This window comes from Bos mutus, chromosome 25, assembly GCF_027580195.1.
Source record: "Bos mutus isolate GX-2022 chromosome 25, NWIPB_WYAK_1.1, whole genome shotgun sequence".
Taxonomy (NCBI): Eukaryota; Metazoa; Chordata; class Mammalia; order Artiodactyla; family Bovidae; genus Bos; species Bos mutus.
The window spans coordinates 31870543-31893626 of NC_091641.1; the positions used below are offsets into that span (position 1 = coordinate 31870543).

General features: G+C 50.1%; 1 protein-coding gene across 1 annotated transcript in view; it reads left to right on the forward strand.

Moving 5' to 3' along the window:
• LOC138985592 (uncharacterized) overlaps positions 1–23084 on the forward strand; it is a 160196-nt gene that overhangs the window by 33047 nt on the left and 104065 nt on the right. The window contains exons 16-26 of the mRNA XM_070362578.1: positions 5636–5791; positions 6367–6551; positions 7471–7653; positions 8725–8816; positions 10742–10905; positions 12918–13077; positions 13321–13400; positions 18627–18813; positions 19669–19824; positions 20442–20575; positions 21779–21937. Coding sequence (XP_070218679.1) covers positions 5636–5791; positions 6367–6551; positions 7471–7653; positions 8725–8816; positions 10742–10905; positions 12918–13077; positions 13321–13400; positions 18627–18813; positions 19669–19824; positions 20442–20575; positions 21779–21937 — 1656 coding nt within the window. The remainder of the gene's footprint in view (positions 1–5635; positions 5792–6366; positions 6552–7470; positions 7654–8724; positions 8817–10741; positions 10906–12917; positions 13078–13320; positions 13401–18626; positions 18814–19668; positions 19825–20441; positions 20576–21778; positions 21938–23084) is intronic.

The following is a 23084-nucleotide window of genomic DNA, read 5'->3' on the forward strand; positions in this document are numbered from 1 at the left end:
GCCATCTGCAGTGATTTTGGAGCCCCCAAAAATAAAGTCTGCCACTGTTTCCACTGTTTCCCCATCTATTTCCCATGCTGTTTAAAAATATACAATTCAGTGATATGTGATACATTCACAGGGTTGTGCAACCACCCCATCTGTCTAGTACAAAACATTTTCATCACCCCAAGGAGACCCCACCTCCGTTAGTGGTCACGCGCCGTACCCTCATTTCCCAGCCCTGCCAGCCATGAATGTGCTTTCTGTCTCGATGGATTTATCTATTCTGGACATTTCTTATAAACAGAATCATACACTGTGTGGCCTTTTGCGTCTGGCTTCCTTCACTGAGCATGTTCTTGAGGTTCGTTTGTGTCATAGCATGTATCAGTACTTCATTCTTTTTTTCTATCCCACAAATAATTCCTTTCTTAATTGAAGTATAGTTGATTTATTCTGTGATGGTTTCTGGTGTACAGCAAAGTAATTCAGTTATACATGTGCGTGTGTGTGTGTGTACATATGCACTTTCTCAGATTCTTTTAAGATATTGAGTATATTTCTCTGTGCTCTATAGCAACTTCCCTGAATGGACTTCCTGAACTTCCCTGCAGTGGTACAGTGGTTAAGACTCCGTGTTTCCACTGCAGGGGATGAGGGTTCAGTCCCTGGTTAGGAAGCCAAGATTCCACATGCCTCATGGTGCAACCAAAAAAGACAAAATTTAGGAGCTTCCCTCATGGCTCAGCTGGTTAAGAATCTGCTAGCAGTGCAGGAGACCCGGGTTCGATCCCTGTTTCAGGAAGATCCCCTGGAGAAGGAAATGGCAGCCCACTCCAGTCTTCTTGCCTGGAGACTTCCATGGACAGAGGAGCCTGGTGGGCTATAGTCCATGGGGTCACAAAGAGTCAGACACGACTGAGTGACTTCACTTTCACTTTCGTGCAGAAAGTCCTTGTTGTTTATCTGTTTTATATATAGTACTGTGTGTATGTTAATCCCAAACTCCTAATTTATCCCTCCCCGGCCCCTTTACCCTTTGGTAACCATAAGTTTGTTCTCTATGTCTGTGGGTCTCTTTCTGTTTTGTAAGTAAGGTCATTTATATCATTTTTTAGATTCTACATATAAGTGATATCCCGTGATGTCTGTCTCTGACTTTACTCAGTGAGATCATCTCTAGGTCCATCCACGTTGCCCCAGATGACGTTATTTCATTCTTTTTTATGGCCGAGCAGTATTCCATCGTGTGTGTGTATCTCTCATCTTCTTTATCCATTTATCTCTCAGTAGACACTTAGATTGCTTCCATATCTTAGCTGTTGCTGCTAGAAACATTAAGGTGCACGGTGTGAAGCGCTCTTGATTTGCATTTCTCTAGTAATTAGTGATGTTGAGCCTGTCAGCCATCTGTATGTCTTCTCTGGAGAAATGTCCCTTTAGATCTTCTGCCCGCTTTATGACTAGGTTGTTCTGACACTGAGCTGTGTGAACTGTTTATGTATTTTGGAAATTAATCTTTTGTCAATTGCATCACCTGCAAATATTTTCTCTCAGTCCATAGGCTATCTTTTTTTGTTTATGGTTTCTTTTGCTGTGCAAAAGATTCTAAGTTTGATTGCTACTGCTTGCTGCTAAGTCACTTCAGTCGTGTCCGACTCTGTGTGACCCCATAGACAGCAGCCCACCAAGCTCCTCCATCCATGGGATTTTCCAGGCAAGAGTGGGGTGCCACTGCCTTCTCCTCCAAGTTTGGTTAGGTCCTGTTTATTTTCCCTTTTATTTCTTTTGCCTTGGGAGACTGACCTAAGAAAACATTGCTACGATTTATGTCAGAGAATGTTTTGCCTATATTCTAGGAGTTTTATGGTGTCATGTCTTATGTTTAAGTCTTTAAGCCATTTTGAGTTTATTCTTGTGTATGATGTGAGAATGTGTTCTAACTTCATTGATTTACAAGCAGCTATATAGCTTTCCCAGCACCACTTGCTAAAGAAACTGTCTTTTCCCCAATATATATTCTTATGTCCTTTATCATAGATTAATTGATCTTAGGTGTGTGAGTTTATTTCTGGGCTCTCTAACGTGTTCCATTAACCTATGGTTCTGATTTTGTGCTTCATTCCTTCTTAAGGCTGGATACTATTCATTGTATGGATGAACCATGTTTTGCATGTCCCTTTACCCACTCATGGACTTTCGGGCTGCTCCCATCTTATGATGATTGTGAATAAAGCTGTCCACATCCTCTTTTTTGTGTCTGACTTCTTTTGCTTAAAGTATGTTTGTGAGATCAGTCTGTGTTGCTGTGGGTGCTTGCAGCTTGTTCATTGTCCTTACTATATAGCATTCCATGGTGTGAACAGACCACAGTTTCTTTATCCAGTTACTTTTGATGGGCTATCCATTTACTGTTAACAGTTTCCTTATCCATCTTTAAAGCCAGCATCTGATGTTTAGGTAGTACATTCTTGTGCATGTCTCTGTGGTGAATGTGTGTGCATGCATTTGCTCCATGTGTGCACAGTAGTGGACTTGCTGGGCAAGGGGTGTGTGTGTGTGCCTCCTCTGGTTTCCCACTTGATACTAGTACTGAGTATTTTTCTTACTGAAAACTTACTGTATGTAAACATTTTAATACCCATTCTGTGGGTGGGGACCTTACTTTACATAACCTTTTCCCCACCAGTGGATACTGAGGTTGTTAGTCCCCTTTTGGTCTTATAAATGTCATTTCCATGTACATCTGGGGGTGATCAAGCTGGTGGCTGAGGCATTTCCTCACCTGTTCACTCACTCACCATCAGCTGTGACCCACACACAGCCCAGGAACACAAAGATGATCAGGGCGTGGTCCCTGCCGTCAAAAGCCTCTTGGACTAAGTCTGAAGCCAGTGAGTAACTTGAATGAGGGCTGTGGATTGGATATAAATGTTTTTTCTTAGAATCACAATCCCACAATTTCTTAGAATAACACAATTGGTCTGTTATTTTCTCACTTTTTTTAAGGCCTTTTTTTTTTTAGGTTTCTTTTTAATCAGTCAGTTAACTTTTGTCTGCTCTGGGTCTTTGTTGGTATGTGCGGTCTTTCTCTGGTTGTGGCGAGTGGTGGCTGCTCTTCATTGTGGTGCTCGGCCTTCTCACTGCAGTGGCTTCTCTCGTCGCGGAGCACAGGTTCTAGGTGCTCGAGCTTCAGGAGGTGCAGCGTATGGGCTCGGTAGTTGTGGCACATCAGCTTAGTTGCTCCGTGACGTGTGACATCTTCCTGGTCCAGTGATTGAACTTGTGTCCCCTGCCTTGGCAGGCGGATTCCTAACCACTGTGCCACCAGGGAAGTCCTGTCTTCTCGCTTTTGGTATATATTCACTTTGCAAGATATATTTTGCACAAGTGCAGTGAGGAGTGGGACTTCCCTGGTGGCTCAGATGGTAAAGTGTCTGTCTACAATGCGGGAGACCTGGGTTCGATCCCTGGGTCAAGAAGATTCCCTGGAGAAGGAAACAGCAACCCACTCCAGTACTCTTGCCTAGAAAATCCCATGGATGGAGGAGCCTGGTGCAGGCTACTGTCTGTGGGGTCACAAAGAGTCGGGCACGACTGAGCAACTTCACTTCTTCAGTGATGAGGGACAGTAGTCCTTGGCCTGAGTGCTGGAGAGACAGCATGGTGGGGACCGTGGTAGACAGGCTTGCAGCTCAGGCCTCGGCTCACTGGCAGCCACCGCTCAGTTCTGAATGCCTGTTGCCCTTTTGGGGAGGGGGAGACTGGGAGGCAGTGGGAGACAGGCCAATATTTCTCTTTTTTTTGAGAAGCTGGGTATCTGGATTTTATATAAAATCTTCCAGGTTTTAAATAGTAGAAATAAAAAAAAATATATACTGCCTGAAAAATAAAGACCAAGAAGCTGTCACAGACCAGAGGAGACTGAAGAGACATGATACCAAATACCATGTGGTACTGGATTCAATCCTGGAACAGAAAGAGGGTGGAAGGGAAAAACTGGTGAAATCCGAATAAAGTCTGGAGTTTAGTTAAAAGCATGTTGGTGTTGGTTTCTTCGTTTTCACTGTGCGTCTTGGTCGTGTAAGATGCTAACAGTGGAGGAAACAGGGTGAGCTGTACATGGGAGCTCTCTGTACTAGCTTTGCAACTTTTTCTAAAAATTTTTACTGAAGTGTAGTTGTGGCTCAGCTGGTAAAGAATCTGCCTGCCATGTGGGAGACCTGGGTTCGATCCCTGGGTTGGGAAGATCCCCTGGAGAAGGGAAAGGCTACCCACTCCAATATTTTGGCCTGGAGAATTCCATGGACTATATATAGTTCATGGGGTCGCAAAGAGTCAGACACGACTGAGTGACTTTCACTTTCATAGTTGACTTACAATATAGTGTTAGTTTCAGGTTTACAGCAAAGTGACTCAGGTTTCCATATATGTATGTGCTGTGCTTCGTTGCTCAGTCATGTCCGACTCTGTGCGACCCCATGGACTGTAACCCTCCAGGCTTCTCTGTCCATGGGGATTCTCCAGGCAAGAATACTGGAGTGGGTTTCCATGCCCTCCTCCAAGGGATCTTCCCAACCCAGGGATTGAACCCAGGTCTCCCACACTGCAGGCGGATTCTTTACCAGCTGAGCCACCAGGGAAACCCCCATATATGTGTATCTACTCTTTTTTAGATTCTTTTCACATATAGGTTATTAACAGAGTATTGAGTAGAGTTTCCTATGCTGTATAGTTACTTATTATCTATTTTATATGTAGTAGTGTGTATGTGCGGAGAAGGCAATGGCAAGCCACTCCAGTACTCTTGCCTGGAAAATCCCACGGACGGAGGAGCCTGGTAGGCTGTAGTCCACGGGATTGCTATGAGTCGGATTGACTGAGCGACTTCATTTTCACTTTTCACTTTCACGCAATGGAGAAAGAAATGGCAACCCACTCCAGTGTTCTTGCCTAGAGTATCCCAGGGACGGCAGAGCCTGGTGGGCTGCTGTCTATAGGGTTGCACAGAGTCGGACACTACTGAAGTGACTTAGCAGCAGCAGCAGCAGCAGTGTGTATGTGTCAATCTCAATCTCCCAGTTTATCCACCCCCTTTCCCCTCTGGTAACCATAAGTTTGTTTTCTATATCTGTGACTCTATTTCTGCTTTGTAAATAAGTTCACTTTAGTATCATTTTTCTGGATTCCACATGTAGGTGATACCATATGATATTTGTCTTTCTCTGTCTGGCCTACTTCACTCAGTATAACAATCTTTAGGTTCATCCATGTTGCTGCAAAGGGCATTATTTCATTCTTTTTCATGGCTGAGTAGTATTCCATTGTACCACCTCTCTATCCATTACTCTGCTGAGGGACACTGGGGTGCATCTGTGTTTTTGAATTGCAGTTTTGTCTGGCTATATTGCTGGATCATATTCAGCCTGGATTTTTGAAAGCCTCTATTATTTACACACGCACATTGCACTGGGTGTTGGGTAGACTGTGCAGGTATAAGAAAGTATATCTGTGGGTTCTGCCTGTGGACCATGAGTTTTGCAAGTCCTGTTCTGAACCCCACAAGCCCTTGACCTTTCTCTCCAGCTGCCCCTTCCCCCTCCCAAGGTCCAGGGGCCTTGCCCAGCTAAGCCAGACCTGTTCCTGGTCACAGGTGGCCCGGAGGCGCGGGGAGCGGCAGGCGCTGAAGTGTCAGCTGAGCATGAAGGTGTTTGGGCATGAGTTGAGCTTTGTCAACTGTGGGGCGATGGGGAGCCGCGTGACTCACCAGTCCCTGAACCTGGCTGAGCTTGCCATCAAACTCCTGAAGGTACCTCAGGCTGGGCTTGGCCCATCCCTGCCATCTGACCTGATGATGTTTCCTTTGATGCTTTGGGGGAATACTAAAGTACTTTCAAACTCAAGAGCATGAAATTTGGAACCAGACTGCTCAAGGTCAAAAATTGGCTGCACCGCTTACTGCCTTGGGCACATTGTTGAATTTACCATGGCCTCAGTTTCTGCATCTGTGAAATGGGCATGATAGAATAGTAGTAATAAAATCTACTTCATAGAGCGGTTGAATCAAATGACTCAGTGCAGTAAAAATGCAGCAAAGTGGAGTGTGCCTGACACTTACTAAGTGCTCTGTACCAGGTGTGCAAGCACAGTCCACACCCTGGGTGGGCCTGGATGCCTGACCTCTGACTATGACCTGCAGTAAACTGTCTTGGTTCAAACCCTAGTTCTGCCGGTTTCTAGCTACATGGGCTCAGCTGGGTTATTTTTATCTCTTTGGGGACTCTGTTTTCTCATCTGGAAACTGGGGACAATGATAAGGTTCTGTCTGAGGTTGTGAGGGGCGAGTGAGGGGGTCATGTGCACTCTACTGTTCTCTGACTGCAGGGCCAGGAGGTTCAGGTGAACCGGAGGCTGAACCTGGTGATGGAGGAGCTCACGTTTCCCACCATGTCCGGCCTCCCAGCCCGGTTGACCCTCAATGTCTCGGCTGCCGTCAGCATCCGGGTCCGAGGGACAGCCGACTTCCAGCAGCGCTCAGATTTCTCTGTGAATGGTTACGTCAAGCCCAGGTAACTGGCTCCTCAGATCTGGGGGACATAGGTGGATCAGGGCCTCCCCCTGCAGAGAGCTGAGGCATCAGCATGGGCTGAGGGGGAGCCCTGCTCTGCTGACTACCTTTATACCAGCTACTGTAGATGGAGTGTTTTTTGTGCCAAGAGACTAAGGAGATCCTGGGCAGTTGTGCCCACTTTACAGATGAGAAGACTGAGGCTCAGCAAGGTACAACCCCCATGCCCAAGGTAGCACAGCAGCTGGGATTCACAGCTTGTGTCTCAGCCCCGCTCTTCCCTCTGCCCCCTCTGCCTCTTGGGGGAGAGGGTGGGAGGAGAGGGAGGCGGGGGCATTTAAGGTACAGGAACCCACATGGCCACACACAAGGTGGACACTTTTCTTATTTCCATTAAGGGTTAAGGAAATTGAGACTCACAATGAGTGCACAGCTGACCCAGGGCCACGCGGCATCAAGGATTTTGAGCAGAACAATGCTCACCTCTCCCAGGCCTGCTGGGTGACTCTCCCAGTCACTAAGCTGACCTGCCTTTCATTTCTGGGTCCAGTGTGGGGAATGTGGGTGTCCTGTGCTACCTTTTGTTGGGCATAGAGACCTTGGGCTTGGGCTCTGACAACCAGGGCTCCAGACTGGCTGTTCCATGGCCCAACTGTGGAACTCATGCAGACGGCGTCACCTCTGTGAGCCTCGGTTTGTCTGTCTATTAAATGGGGCTAATGATGGTGAGGGTTCAGTGGCAAGGTATAGAGTGCTTGGCCCACGTGGAGTGTGTGGTCAGTGATGGCCACAGCGGAGGAGCCGCTCTGACTCAGAACCATGGAGTGAAGCTGGCAGGGGGTTCGTGGGTGGTGTGTGGGTTGGCACTGGTTTGGCTATTGCCTGGGGCCATAGGCTGCAGCCATGTGCTTCTTCCTTAGCGCGCTGCTCCAGATCTCGGCGCAGATGGGCACAGTGGGTGCCCTGGGGCAGGCCGGGCTGAGGTGGGTGACTGGTGTCCGCGGCACTGCCAGCCTGGATGGTGGGATCCAGGCGAGGAAGGGCCAAGACCTCAGGGTGCATCTGAATACACCAGAGGAGGTCGTGGAGCTGTTCCACTTCAGGTGGGTTCCCGAACCCGAGGAGGGAGCCCGTGAATATGTCTGTGTGTGAGGCAGGGTGGGCACTGGTGTGGGTGTGAGTGTCTGTGAGAGAGTGCATGCCTGTGTCTGAGTGTGTGTGCCTACAGGTGTGCCTGTGAGTCTGTGTATGTGATTGCATGTCTGTGGGTGTGTTTGTGAGACAATTTGCCCATGTCAGTGAGCGGGGTGTATCGTGTGTGTGTGTGCATGTGTGTGTGTGTGTGTGTGTATGTCAGGGTAGGGTGGGTGTGTCTGTGACAGGGGCTGAGGGAGACCGGGAGGTGGGGCCTCCCACAGTGCTCAGATCTTTCCGGGGGTCCCTCCTGGGGTCTGCTCTTCCCCAGCCTCCTGGAGAGGTGATGCTTAGAGAACAGTGAATTCAGAGGAAACAGGAGAAGCCAGACTGCCCCCACCCCACCTCCTCCCTTCCCTTGCTGGAGGCACTGTTGCCCACCCGACCCTCTCTGGGCAGCAGCCAGTGGGGTCTCCTTTTACTTGTCAATTAAATCCTTTCACGCTCCCCCTCCCCTATTTAAAATCCCTTGCTTGCATCCAGAATAGCCCAGCTAGCATGCTTTCCCTGCCGGATGGAGGCCCTGCCCACTCCCTCACCTGTCTCCTGCCACTACGCCCCCCCTCACTCCCTCCCCACCATTCTGACCCCCTCACCACCCTTTTGTCAGTGGTCCTAAAGAGCGCCCTTTATTCTCACCCTAGGGCCTTTGCACCTGCCGTTCCCTCTGGGATGCCGGCTCCTTCTCATCCTTTGATTCTCTGACCATATATTACCTCTGCAGAGTGTCCCCTCCAAACCCCCCAACTAACCAATGCCTTGCTGTATCCCCAAGATGGATGCTATGCCCATGCCATCCCATAATTTAGGTTTTTCATAGCGCTTGTCACCCCCTGTGTTCATGGACTGACTCCCCCACCAGCGTGCTGGTGCCCCAAGGGCCTGTCCAGTTCCGGGTGGGACCTGCCTCAGCATCTCGCCCTGGTGGTTTTATGGATGAATGCAGTGATTCACCTGGCACTTCCTCCCTTCCCACCCAGCTCTCAGCTGTATCTCATCACTGGGGATGGTGTGAGGAGCCTCAATCACCTTCCCAGCCCTTCCGAGGCCCAGTCCTGTACCAGCAAGGAAGGTGGGTGCCAGCAGGCCCTCCGTGTCATTGTCCCAGGATGGGCATCTTGGGGGCTGAGGGGTAAGATAACAGCTCCAAATTCCAGAGTTATCTTCTGCCCAGAAAGTACTTATGCCCCTTAGCTCAGTGATGCTCTGTCTAGACTCTGTGTGTTCAGTTACTCAGGTGTGTCCGACTCTTTGTGGCCCCACGGACTGTAGCCCGCCAGGCTCCTCTGTCCATGGAATTTTCCAAGCAAGAATACTGGAGTGGGTTGCCATTTCCTGCTCCAGGGGATCTTCCCGACCAAGGGATTGAACCCACGTCTTTTGTATCTCCTGCATTGGCAGGTGGGTTCCTTACCACTAGCACCACATGTGAAGCCCTCCCTATACCTTATGAAAATAAGCCAAAATAGCTTTAAAAGTGCCGAATGCACAGAGATGTTTGTTGCATCATTATTTACAGAGCAAAAAAAAAAAAAAAAAAAAGGTGGCAACTCAAATATCCAACAGTAGGAGAATGGCTTATTATGACGGCCTTTGAGCTAAGAATAGACTTTTATGTTTCCAAACAGTGAAAAAATAATCAAAAGAAGACTATTTCAGAACATGTGAGAAATTAGTGAAGTTCATAGTCCAGTGCCCAGAAATGAAGTTTGATTGGTGCAGAGCCACTCCCGTTGTCTGTGGCCTTTCTTCAACAACAGCAGAGCTGAGTAACAGCAAACTGCGGTCACGGTTGTGTGACCAGCAAAACCTCAAGTATTTACCATCTGGCCATTTACTTGAAAATGTTTGCCAACTCCTGGTTTAGTAAAATACTGAGATACCCCGTAACTTTTGAAGTCTGTAAAGAAGGGCATTTTTAAGTAGATTTTTTGCATTTCCCTTTTTACGTGTGTTTATATGTGTGTATTTTTGGCTGCGCTGGGTCTTCACGGCTGCACGCAGGCTTTTGTCAGCTGCGGTGAGTGGGGACTACTGTCTCCTGTGGCGCATGGGCTTCTCACTGTGGCGGCTTCTCTTGTAGCGGAGGGCGGGCCCCGGGGCAGAGGCTCAGCAGTTGCAGCACACGGGGTCAGTAGCTGTGGCATTCAGGCTTAGTTGCCCCATGGCATGTGGGATCTTCCTGACCCAGGGATCAAACCTGAGTCCACCGCATTGGCAGGTGGATTCTTGACCACTGGACTACCAGGAAAGTCCTGAACTTCATATTTTAATAGCAAGAAAACTCCTTGATGATAACATCAGGTCAAAGGCAACAAAATTGAGAAGGAAGAGAAGGAGGTAGATCAGTTGCAGATCTTGCAATCATTTGGGGGGTAAAGTGGGGAGGAGCCTACTTAAGTTACTTCTTTAGGCTAAACCGTGTCCTGAACACTCACTGAGCTGTAAATCCTCCCAGCTACAGCATGGGGCTGGATCTATTATCAGTCTCCATGGACAGATGAGAAACACCAAAGCACAGAGATGTTAGGTAACTTGCCCAAAGTCACACAGCTGGGCAATGGCAGAACGGGAATGCGGATCCAGGCTTTCTTGCTCCAGGGTCTGGGTCCTACATCGTACTGCCGGATATTCTGATAGTCTATACGAGGGGTCCTGAACCCAGGGGTGATTTTGACCCTACCCTTGCCGGGGACAGTTGGCAATGTCTGTTGACATTGCTGGTTGTCATACTGGTGTGGGAGGTGCTAAAGGCGTCTAGTGGGTCGAGCCCAGGGCGGTCCCCCACAATGAGGAATTATCCAGGTCACGGGTTGAGAGTGCCAAAGCTGAGAAACCCTGGTCTACACAGCACCACCTGCTATGATTAATGACTAAATGATACTGTTTCTCCGAAGAATGTGGAGGTGCTCTTTCTTTGCTGATGGGAGCATCCGTGGCCCTGCCCGGAGCCCTCAGCTCTCTCCTGACTGGCGGTGCCTGCTCCCTTTCCCACAGCAGCCCACACCTGGGGATGGCAGCTCTGCACTGAGGTGCGCTGGCCGGCACCCGACCAGCCCTCCCTGCTCTCGGTGCCTGTGTTCGCAGCCGTGACGCTGAAGAAGCAGGACCAGGGGCTCCAACAGTATCTGCTGGAAGCTGCCTACACCTTCCACCCCCAGGTAGGCCCTAGGGAACCTTCTTCTTTCTCATCTGGATTCAGGGCCTCCCTAGGTCTTCTACTCAGGGGTCAGTGTTGACCATCACTCATAAAGACGGGGGCCTCCTCCCCGGAGCTGTTGGGCTGGGCTTGTCCTGCTGTAGTTCCCCTCCTGCCTCAGGACCCTTGCACATGCGGCTCCTCTGTCTCTGGCTGTTGGCTTGTTAACGCTGAATCAACCTTCGTAGCTCCACTCAAGAGGTCACCTCCTCAGGGAAGCCTGCCCTGATTGCCCTGAAGTGGCCATGTTCGTATGTTATGTGCTCTAAGGGCACTGTGTTCCTTCCCTTTCAGTCACATTTGTGTTCATTATTGAAGCTGGTTAATTAAGATCTGTCTTCCCCACTAGTCACTCAGTTCCTGGGAACAGATCCAGTGCCTTTCTCACTCCTGGGTCCCCAGCACCTGGCACAGAACAGACACTCAACAGCCTCCTATCTGACCTCCCAGTTCCCACTCTTGTCTCCTTCCCGTGTGTTTTCTACCAGCAGCCAGACAGACCTTCCAAAATCCCTAAAGGATTGTGTCTGTCCTCTGCTTGGGACTCTGCAGTGGCTCCTTTCTTTCTGACCTACAGGCTTTCAATGATCCAGCCGTGCCGGCCTCTCCTCCCCATCTCCCCACTTTTTGACCAGGTTCACCGCTCTCCAGACACACTGACCTCCTTTTAATTAAATACCAAGCACATTGCTGCCCAGGGCCTTTGCATTGGCAATTTCCTCTGCCCGGAACACTCTTTCCTAGACATCCTCTTGACTCTGTGCCTTGCTGCCTCCTGGTCTCATCAAATGCCCCTTCTTCAGAAACAACTTCCCTCCCCTGACCACCCGGTCCAGAACAATGACCCCTGACTCCGAGTTTGTCAGCAGAGCACTCACAGCCACCAGCTGCCGTCTCACTTCCTTCTGTGTCTGGAGGTCCTGTGAGTGTGGAGTGGCTGCCAGGAGGGCAGGACTTTGTGTATAACACTCGGCTGCACCCCCTGTACCTGTAATGGTGCCTCGCACGCAGCAGTGAATGTTACTTGGTTCTGGGTGAATGTACGATGGTGCAGGATACACTTACTTACAGAAACAGACTCACAGGCTGAGAACGAGCTTATGGTTGCCAGCGGGAAGGATGGGGCAAGGGATGGTTAGGGAGTTAGGGATGGACATGTACAAACAGCCGTATTTAACATGGACACCCAACAGGGATCTGCCGTACAGCACGGGGAACTCTGCTCAATGTCATGTGGCAGCCTGGATGGGAGGGGAGTCTGGGGGAGGATGGATACATGTATGTGTATGGGGCTGAGCCCCTTCATTCTCCACCTGATACTGTCACAACATTGTTAATCAGTTACACCCCAATACAAAATAAAACATTTGTGTTTTTTTTTAAAAAAAGCAAAGCACACAAAAGCTGGGAGATGAGCACGCTGAGCTGGTGAAGAGGCCCAGGGGGGTCCAGGCAGGTGTGTGTTGCAGCTGCTCCTGAGTTGTCCTGTAGGACTCTCCTCCAGGATGTACAGCCCCAGACTCCTGGTTTTAGGGTTCTTGTCTTTCAAGGACAAGAATGACCATAAGAACTCAGGTTTTGGGGTTTTTTTGGAAACACACATTTATTTACTTTTGGGTCTTCATTGCTTTTCTCTAGTTGCGGCTAGTGGGAGAGCTTGGGCTCCTCACTGCAGTGGCTTCTCTTGTTTCGGATCATGGGCTCTAGAGTGTTTGGGCTTCAGTAGTTTCTGCATGTAGCCTCAGGAGCTGCAGTTCCCAGGCCCCAGAGCACAGGCTCAGTAGTTGAGGCGCATGGGCTTAGTTGCTCTGCAGATTGTGGGATCTTCCTGGACCAGGGATGGAACCTGTGTCTTCTACGTTGGCAGGTGGATTCTTTACCACTGAACAATGGGGGAGGCCCAGAACTCAGGTTTTTTTCAGGTGGGGGGACCTGGTTGGGTTCTCGGTCTTGAGGACTCTGCTGTGTTTCCAGAAGGACTGCTGGCTCCCTCAAGAAGCCTCAGCTCACATCTTCATGGGCACGCCCGGATCGGAAGTGCCCAGGGACGTCGGGGTGGACATCACCTACAGCTGGCCTCAGGGGAAGTTCCGTCTCAAGCTGCTCCATCCCAAGAAGAGAATTGAGCTTGATGGTAAAGACAGTGGTCCCCTGTCACTCTGCCCCCGGCCACAGGCCGGATCCGTGGGCCAGATACAGCCCTCTCACTGTGGACTCCTCAGCCACCTTCTGAGGTTGGCACTACATAGAGCCCGGTTTAATGGATGAGAACCCCGGGGCTCAGAGACTAGGAAGCCAGGAGGACATCCCCCAGTGAAGGCAGGGGTGGATCCAGGATGTTGAACCCTGGTCTCTAAACTCTCATGTTGTCTCCCAGGAAAGATCGAGACTGTCCAGAGGGCCCGCATGGGTCACCTGGAGTTGATCCTGGATGAAAGGGACGTCTACTACATCAAGGTTTGCACCCCGTCTTCAAACCCCTGGTGTTGACACCTGCCACCTCCCAGGACACTTCCGGTCCCAATCCCTGCTTACTCATCACCACCTCCTTTGATGTATTTTGTTTCTTTTTTAATTTATTAATTTGTTCGATTGCATCGAGTCTTAGTTGTGGCATGAGGGATCTTTGCTGCAGCATATGGGATCTTTTGCTGCGATGCGTGGACTCAGTAGTTGTAGGGCATGGGCTTAGTTGCCCCGTGGCATGTGGGATCTTAGTTCCCTGACCAGGGATCGAACCCATGTCCCCTGCATTGGAAGGTGGATTTTTAAAAAATCTTTATTGATTTATTGGGACCTTAGTTGCATCACATGGGACCTTCACTGTGGCATGCAGGACCTTTCAGTTGCGGTGTGTGGGTTCAGTTGCCCTGAGGCATGTGGAATCTAGTTTCCTAACAAGGAATCAAACCCAAATCCCCTGCATTGGTAAGCAGATTCTTAACCACTGGACCACCAGGGAAGTCCCTCTCGTACTTTAGCTGTTCTTCTCTATCCACCTACTAGGACCATCTAGTGTGAAAACAAAAATGGGTTCAGATCTTACCACCATCGATGTCAAAAATTGATAATAGTAACACAGGAGCACGCTTTAAGAAATTCAGAGTAGACAAAGGTATAAAATGGTAAGTCAAAGAGTGCTACTCCCCAGATTTCCAGAAGAAATGTCAAGGCACACACCGAGAAATCTGTGTGAGTTTTCCAGGGCTGCTCTATCAAAGTACCCTGAATTTTAAGGGGCTTAAACAATGGAAATTTTCTCATAGTTCTGGAGGCTAGAAGTTCAAAATCAACATGCTGGCAGAGTTGGTTCCTGCTAAGGCTCTAATCCATGCTTCTCTCCTGCTCTCTAGTAGCCTTGGGGATTCCTTGGCTTTTAAGTGGCTGTCTTCCGCCTTGTCTCCTCATTGTCTGCCCTCTGTAGGCATCTATGCCCAAATCTCTCTTTTTGTAAGTTTCCCAGGCCGGATTAAGGTCCACACAAATGACCTCATCCTGCCTTCATCTGCAAAGATCCTGTTTACCAGTATGGTCACATTCACAAGTCCTGGGGGTTAGCTTTGGAGGGAAGCACAGTTCAGCTCACAATATAGATTTGAAAAACCTTTCAGTTCTTCAAAAACATCTATTTGTTTGTTTTTGACTGTGCTGGCCCTTTGTAGCTGTGTGATCTTTTTTCTAGTTGCAGGGAGCAGGGACTACTCTCTATTTGCAGTGTGGGGACTTCTCTCGTGGCTCCCGGGCCCTAGAGCACAGGCTTGGTAGTTGTGGCTTGCTACTGAGTTGCTTCACCACATGTGGGTTCTTCCCAGACTGGAAATCAAACCTGTGTCCCTTGCATTGATGGGTGGATTCTTTACTACTGAGCCACCAAGGAAGCCCTATAGGTACTTTTTAAGGTTTTCAACCTGGAGGACCTAAATGGGACTCAGTGGATCCTCTGAAGCCCCTGCAATTGTGCAGAAGTTTTGTGTCTGTTCTCCTTCTGGGGAGAGGGTTTAGACCTTCCAGCCAATGCTCAAGCAGGTCTGTGACTCCAAAAAGGATAAAATGAGCAGCTGGAGACTTGCTCCTGCCAAGCAGGACCTCTGGGCCCCTTTGGCCATGAGTCTGGTTGTTCTGTATCTGTCTCCAGTGGATTCTCAGAGAGGTCCGACTTGAAAATTAAAGCCAGGGTTGGAATTTTTGCAGCATGAACACACTCTGAGCTCCCAAATCTGCTTCCTGTCTGGTGCGAAGACCAAGTGTCAGGGGAGAGCATCTTCCTCTTAGAACCCCAGCTGCCTGCTGGCTGAGACTATGCATCATTTCAGAGCTCCCAGGAGCCCTGAAGCAATCCTGCTTTGCTAAGCACACTAGTGCTAATTGCCTGCCCCTCCATGCAGGCCAGCCTGCTGCTCTCCAGAGGGCTGTCCTGCAGGCCTGGAAGCATTGGCCTTTAGAGAAACTCCAGTTCTAGCTGCCTCAGATTCATCACGATCCTGGTAACAGCTGGAGCTTCAGAACTTTGCAAAGCCTTTTCTAGGATGGGCAGGGGACACATATGGCTTTGACTCTGGGTCTCTCTTTTAGTCCTCTCGGTAAGCCTGCAGGAAATGAGGAAGCTAAGGCAGATGAACTCAGGAATACAAAGCAGAAAGGCTGGGCTCAAGTCAACTCAGAGTTTGTGGGCTTTAAGGACAGCGTGGAGGAGAGTGTTAGATGTCAGTGCCCTCTCCCCTGTGCAATGATAGAGCATCCCTAAGTCCCAGGTTGCTATTGATCCAGCTCAGCTGTGATTACTGGTTCTCGCTCTCTTTTTAAAAAAATATATATATTTATTTGGCTGCACGGAGTCTTAGTTGGTGCACATGGGATCTCCGATCTCTCCTGCGGCTTATGGGATCTTTAGTTGCAGCATATGGGAACCTAGTTCCCTGACCCAGGACCCCCTACCTTGGGAGCGTGGAATCTTAGCCACTGGACCACCAGGGAAGTCCCTGATTAGTGGTCTCTTTAACTGATAAGTATTCTGGTTTGGATGAGAAATTCTATAATCATGCTATGCTCGGGCTGCACTTTGCGAAAGCTACAGCTAACTGCCGAGCAGCTTCTGATACAGACCGGAGAGAAGCATTAGCAAGACACACCATGAAGTGAGAGAAGCGGAGCAGAGTGGAGAGTCTGCGTCTGTTTTTGTGCAGAGCAAGAGGCAGCGTGTGTGTGTGATTGAGTACACGCGTACACACGTGTATATACACATGTATGTACACATGTACATACAAGTACACAGAGACAGACTCATATCTGTAGGCCCACACTGTCTCTGGAAGATGCACAGATGCAGGCACGGTGGTTGCCTTTGATGGAGGCTGTGAGACCAGGAAGGGGAATGAAACTTATTTTTCATTGTCTTTATTCATTTATGCAGTAGCTGCTTATTGCTGCTGCTAAGTCACTTCAGTCGTGTCCGACTCTGTGTGACCCCATAGACGTCAGCCCACCAGGCTCTCCCACCCCTGGGATTCTCCAGGCAAGAACACCGGAGTGGGTTGCCATTTCCTTCTCCAATGCATGAAAGTGAAAAGTGAAAGTGAAGTCGCTCAGTCGTGTCCGACTCTTAGCCACCCCATGGACTGCAGCCTACCAGGCTCCTCCGTCCATGGGATTTTCCAGGCAAGAGTGCTGGAGTGGTACCTACAATGTGCCAGGAAGACAGCTCAGTGGAAGAGATAGGCATATAGAATTCTCTCCTTTTGGAAGAGAATGGGAGAGATCATAAAATACATAAGCAAATTGTGATGCTAGGTGAATGTAAGCACTGTAAGAAAAGGGAATTGATGAGCTAGATACAGGGGTCTGGACTATGAGAAAAAGGGTCTGAAAGTTGGCTTCAGTTTTTTACTTAATCATTTGGCTGCACTGACTCTTAGTTGTGGCATGTAGGATCTTGTTCTCTGACCAGGGATTGAACCTGGGCCCCCAGATTGGGAGCACAGGGTCTTAGCCACTGGACTGCCAGGAAAATCCCTTCAGTTTTAAATAGGCTTACAGGGTAAGCCTGACTGAGGAGATAACCTTTAGCAAAGACATAAGGAATGTGCAGAAGAGAGCTCTGTATATCACTGGGGGAAGGGTATTGCAGGTAAAGTGCACAGCACGTACCAAGGTCCTGGGGCAGGAATGTGCACAGGATGTCAGAAGCACAGCCTGAGGCCCGTGTGGTTGGATCAGCACAGGAGAAGGGATGGAAAGTGAGAGGACAGAGCATGTAAGACTTTGCGAAAGAGTAATCAGAGGACACTGATTTGTGACTGTCATCAAGGAACAAAGGCAAAAACAGGATTTACAAGAGAGAAAAGACCCTGATGCTGGGAGGGATTGAGGGCAGGAGGAGAAGGGGACGACAGAGGATAAAATGGTTGGATGGCATCACCGACTCAATGGACATGAGTCTGAGCAAGCTCCAGGAGACAGTAAAGCATGGGGAAGCCTGGCGTGCGGCAGTCCATGGGGTCACAGAGAGTTGGACACGGCTGAGTGACTGAACAACAGCATAAAGCAGTGGACAGTCTGGGAACAGTGAGGCTGTTGTTTCATCTTTTGGATAATCAGATCAGCTGGCAGCCAGCAGAGAGGTCTGTAGGATGGGTCTACAGTTGGCACAGCCATCAAAGTTGGCAGCCGCAGCTGCTATGGGTTCTCTGGACAAAGCTCAATCATGGAGACATGGAGTATGTTTGGGGTCATCTGTGTCTTACCTGCCGGGGTCCTCCCTTGTACCGTTTGCTTTGTCTGGCTAGGGCTGCGTGGCTGACTTCCGGAGCTAGTCTGGCTTATTGCTGTTGTTTTTAAAATATTTATTTGTGTGTTTGTTCATTCAGCTGCATCGGGTCTTCGTTGCAGCGTGTGGGCTCTCGAGTTGTGGCTCAAGTGCTTAGTGGCCCCACAACATGTGGGATCTTAGTTCCCCGACCAGGATCGAGCCCATGTCCCCTGCATTGGGAGGTGGATTCTTGACCACTGGACCTTGTTGACCTTTGCAAGGGCTTTGGCTTTTACCCCGAGGAAGATAGGCATGCCATCATCTCCCGTGCGTGGAAGTGCTCCCCCTGGTCACCAGGGCAGGAGCCAGGAGAGCGGGGAGAAGGTTGTCAGCAACACAGGCATGATGAGCAGGCTCAAGCCGGGGCAGTGGTGGAGGTGGCCAAAGTGGTTACATTCCAGAATATTCTGCAGGGAGAACTGGCCAAGAGTCCCTGACAGATTGAAAGGGGGGCAGGGGGGAAGAGTCATTCATACTTTGTCTGAATTTGAATAGGAATTACCCATTCCCTGGTGGCTCAGAAGATAAGGAATCTGCCTGTAAAGTGGGAGACCTGGGTTTGATCCCTGGATCAGGAAGATCCCCTGGGGAAGAAATGGCAACCCACTCCAGTATTCTTGCCTGGAGAATCCCATGGACAGAGGAGCCTGGTGGGCTACAGTTTATGGGGTTGCACAGAGTTGGACATGACTGAGTGACTGACACTTTCATTTTCACTTACCTATTGTGAGCAATTTTGTAAGAAATTTGAGAAGGATCAGCCCAGAAGCATGTTAACCTGGCTTCATCTCCTGCCCTCTGTCCAGTCCCGGTTCTTGGGGTCAGGGTGGGGCCTGTTAGCTGAGCCCATCCCCGCAAATGATCTGGGACCTTTCCAGGGCTGGAGCAACCTGTGGCCAGCAGTGGGCAGTGAGGCCCAGCGGTTTGAGGCCCAGCTGGAGGTCAAACTGGTGACATCGGGCAGCCCTGTGGTCCTCACCGGAAACCTCAGCCGGCAGGCAGGCAGCCGGTTGGCCTTCTCTGTGTCACTGAGCAACCTGCTGGGTGATGAGGCCCACGTGTCAGGTAGGAGGAGGGTGGTGGCCCTCCCTGCCACCTTTCCTTAGTGACCAGGCTTCGGGAGAGGAGGGGAGGACTGAGTACCCCACTTGTAGTCCCCATCACCCCAACTCCCAATATTCACATTCCATTTAAGGAAAACCCAGACCTTATATCTGCTTGCAGTCTCTGCCTCAGTCCCCAGTGCGCTCAACTGGCCCCATGAACCATAAACCGGCACCTTTTGGACTGTCTAGGTTCTGACCCACATTACATGTTACAAGATGGGTAAAAAACATGTTTTGCATTTTTGACCCAAATTGCATGGGGCTCCGTTTGGATCTTGAATACACAACCTGGCCTGGATACCCACCCACCTGACCAGGCGCCGGCCCTGGTGCTGGAGCTGGCGTGGAGCCCTCCCAGCGGTGCTCCTCATAGGGTGTTCTGGTAAATTCCGAGGGAGTGATGTGAGTGGCTGGCCCTGGTGACCAGCTGGCCTGTGCATTTGTGATAGTCTTAACCATCATGACTGTTCTTGTGATCAGGCTGAATGTGTAGCAGAAACAAGTTTCAGAAGGTGAAATTTACCTGACGACCCTTGACGCACTGTCATTTCTTATCTGTCTGATCCCATTTTGTCTTATTATACTTTATTTAAAACCTTTTGGTCTGGACCCACAAAAGTGACTTTTGGGGTTGCCAGCTGGACAGTAAAAATGCTATCAGCGGCCCTGATGTCAGCGGTCCTTGGTAGAGACTCAGGCATTGGTTCTACCGGGACCCCCTGGGCTGCTCCCCCATCCTTTCCTCGCCTGGCACCCTGGGGCACGGCCCATGACCACACTGTACCTGCCCTCTCTCCACCCGCTCTCCCCACAGCGCTGCTGGAGAAGAAGGTGAAGGACGGGCTGCAGGTGGTGTCCCTGGGTGCTGAGCTCTTTGTGCCAGGGCTCGTGGGGCTGCGTGCCCTGGGCCAGCTGCAGCGGCTGGGCCACCTCTGGACCAGCTACCTGAGGATCAAGTACGGCCTCCGGGGTATGCCTGTGTGCTGGTGGGGGGCGAGCTGGGGAGTGGCTGGACTTGTGCCCTTTCCTGGGGCGGTGGCTCCGAGGGCTTAGGTGCCAATGTCACCTGGGGTGTTTTGGCCTTACCGTATAGCTCCTTAGCTAAAGAGTCATTCTATTAGCTTTGAATGGAGCTAAGTCCCTGCCCGTTAAAACAAGAAAAACTCTGAGTATGTGTATTGGTGCATTGCTTAGTTGCTCATTCGTGTCTGACTCTTTGTGGCCCCATAAAGTGTAGCCCACCAGGCTCCTCTTTCCATGGAGATTCTCTAGGCAAGGATATTGGAGTGGGTTGCCATGCCCTTCTCCAGGAGATCTTCCCAACCCAGGGACTGAGCCCAGGTCTCCCGCATTGCAGGTGGATTCTTTACTGTCTGAGCCACCTGGGAAACCCTGAGTGTGTTGGGGTTGGGCATAAATCAGTCTCTTAAAACCTCCCAGTTGGCAGATTCCAATGAGTGATGTTAGTTGAGGCAGGTCCAGAGGGCTGGCTGAAGCAGGGCTGTGCCGGATGCTCCTCTGCTCAGAATGAGGATGGAGGGCTGCCTGGCAGAGGAAGGGCAAGGGTCTCTGGGTTGCTCTGCACAGGTCAGGCCAAGCAGCTGGCTCAGGAGTGCAGCACCAGCCAGAAGCTGTGGGCAGAGAGCGGCTCAGAGGCCGCCTACAAGCTGGAGCTGAACCACAAACTCCACTGCACGCAGATCCCAGCTTTCAGTCACAAGGTGGGTGCTTGAGCCAGTTGAGGGGGTCTGGAGAGAGCCCCCCACAGGGTCAGGGAAGTGGTGGGTGAGCACCCTGAACCCATCTTCAGAGAGCTCAGTTGCTCAAGGTCATGTATGGGGATGGATCATGGATTGGAACTTGGGTCTCATCTCCCCTCTGTTCAGCTGGTGTTTATTGAACACCTGCTCTATGCCCAACCCTGGGGGAGAGCTGTGCTCAGGGCAGCCCCCGGTCTCTGTCATCCCATTGCTGGGTGGGGGCCAGAGAGCAAGAGACATGGGCCAAATCGCGTGAATTATAAATGCCATGGATGATAAACAGGGCAGAGACTGAACGAACACAGGGGAGTCTAATCTGGACGGGGCTGCAGGAAAGGCTTCTTTGGTGGAAATGTATTTTAAGCTGAAAAGTAAAAAATGAGATAGTTCTGTTCCCATGGAAGTGTGCTATAGCCAGAGGGAACAGTACGTGCAAAGATCCTGGGACTGAAGGGCGAATGGAGGGCTTAAGGAACTGGCAGTTCACCAGAGTGATGAGCGGCGAGCCACAGGGAGAAGTGGCTATTTCTCGGTTACTTTACTTTGTTTCCAGTTTGCCTCTTCCTCTGACCTACTGCTTCCACGAAGGCGGGGCTTCTGGCTCCTTCCTTCCTGGCTATCTAGCGCCCAGTGAAGCGCTTACCTGGTACCTGGGGAAAAATGTGTCCAATAATTGAATGAATGGATGAGCCTGTGTTGCCTCAACCTGTGGTTCAGAGGCAGGAGGAAGCAGAAGGATGCCAGGAGCCCCCAGGTGGGGAACCCTGATCCTTGTAGATTCAGCTCAGGGAACCAGAGGCTGCTGTGGGAGAGGGGAGCAGGGGGAGGTCTTGGGCTGTTATGAAGATCAGGCGTTATCTTCCCATGGTGGGCTGGCTCTTTCTACTCCTTATCAGGGCATGGATAAGGCTCAGGTTGGGCCTTCTAGTTTCTCACCTCGGGATAGAGGGTGCCAGAAATATAGTCATAAAAGTAAATCATATTCAAATGCAAAATTTTATAAAATCAAAATCAGTGCAAAAAACCCCTCCAAAATCCATACCTATTACAGAATTCTCTCCCCAAATAAGCAAGCCTTGCATCTCGGGATGGGTGGCAGCGAGTAGACTCAGGACTGGGTACACAAGGCTTCCTCGGGGGTCTCCCTGGGGGGTGTGTCCCCAGGTCCAGCTGCGGCATGAGGAAGGCTCGGGCCACCTGCGCTGGGAGCTGGAGGCAAGCTACGGGAAGCACTGGGATGACAGCCGCAACAGGAGGCGCCTCCGCATCCTCCACACCTTCCAGAATGACTCAGGCCCAGCCCTGAGCAATCACGTCCTGGAGGTGAGTCCCGCCCCCTCAGGGCCGGTCCCTGGAGCTCAGCATGCATGTGGCAGCAGGTTCTCAGTTACACGGACGCAGGAGCTAAAACTCAGGCCCAATATATGGAATTTAGAAAGATGGTAACAATAACCTGGTGTACGAGACAGCAAAAGAGACACTGATGTATAGAACAGTCTTATGGACTCTGTGGGAGAGGGAGAGGGTGGGAAGATTTGGGAGAATGACATTTAAACACGTAAAATATCATGTAAGAAACGAGTTGCCAGTGCAGGTTCGATGCACGATACTGGATGCTTGGGGCTAGTGCACTGAGATGACCCAGAGGGATGGTATGGGGAGGGAGGAGGGAGGAGGGTTCAGGATGGGGAACACATGTATACCTGTGGCGGATTCATTTTGACATTTGGCAAAAATAATACAATTATGTAAAGTTTAAAAAAAAAAAAAAAGCGAAAAAAAAAAAGAAAACTCAGGCCCAGAGATCTTCCCTTTGGCATCTCCGGCCCCCGTGTCCCTGGGGAAGTTAAACATTTGCTGGTGTGCCTTGCGGCAGTTTGCAAGGGGGCTTGGGAAATGCAGATTTCCAGCTGTAAAAATGCATTTTGGAAAAGGTTCACTTGCAGGGTTTCCTGGAAGGTGCACTCTTTTTGGAAAATCAGAAGTAGCTTGAGAGCCTAGCCTCTGAACATGCTCTTACAAGGCACATATTATCTTTCTGAGTTTCTTTTTCAGTTGTTTTTTTAAAATGTTTCAGTTCAGTTCAGTCGCTCAGTCGTGTCCGACTCTTCACCACCCCATGAATCGCAGCACGCCAGGCCTCCTTCTGTGGTCAAATATACATTACATGAAAGCTTCCCTGGTGGCTCAGATGGTGAAGAATCTGCCTGCAGCGCAGGAGACCCTGTTTCGATATCTGGCTAGGAAGATCCCCTGGAGAAGGAAATGGCAACCCACTCCAGTATTCTTGCCTGGAGAATTCCATGGACAGAGGAGCCTGGTGAACTACAGTCCATGGGGTCGCAAAGAGTCGGACACGACTGAGAGACTAACACACACACACGACATGAAATTGACCACGCTCACCATTTTTAGGTGTACAATTCAGCGGTGTTAAGCTCATTTATATTGTTGCGTGGCTGTTACCATG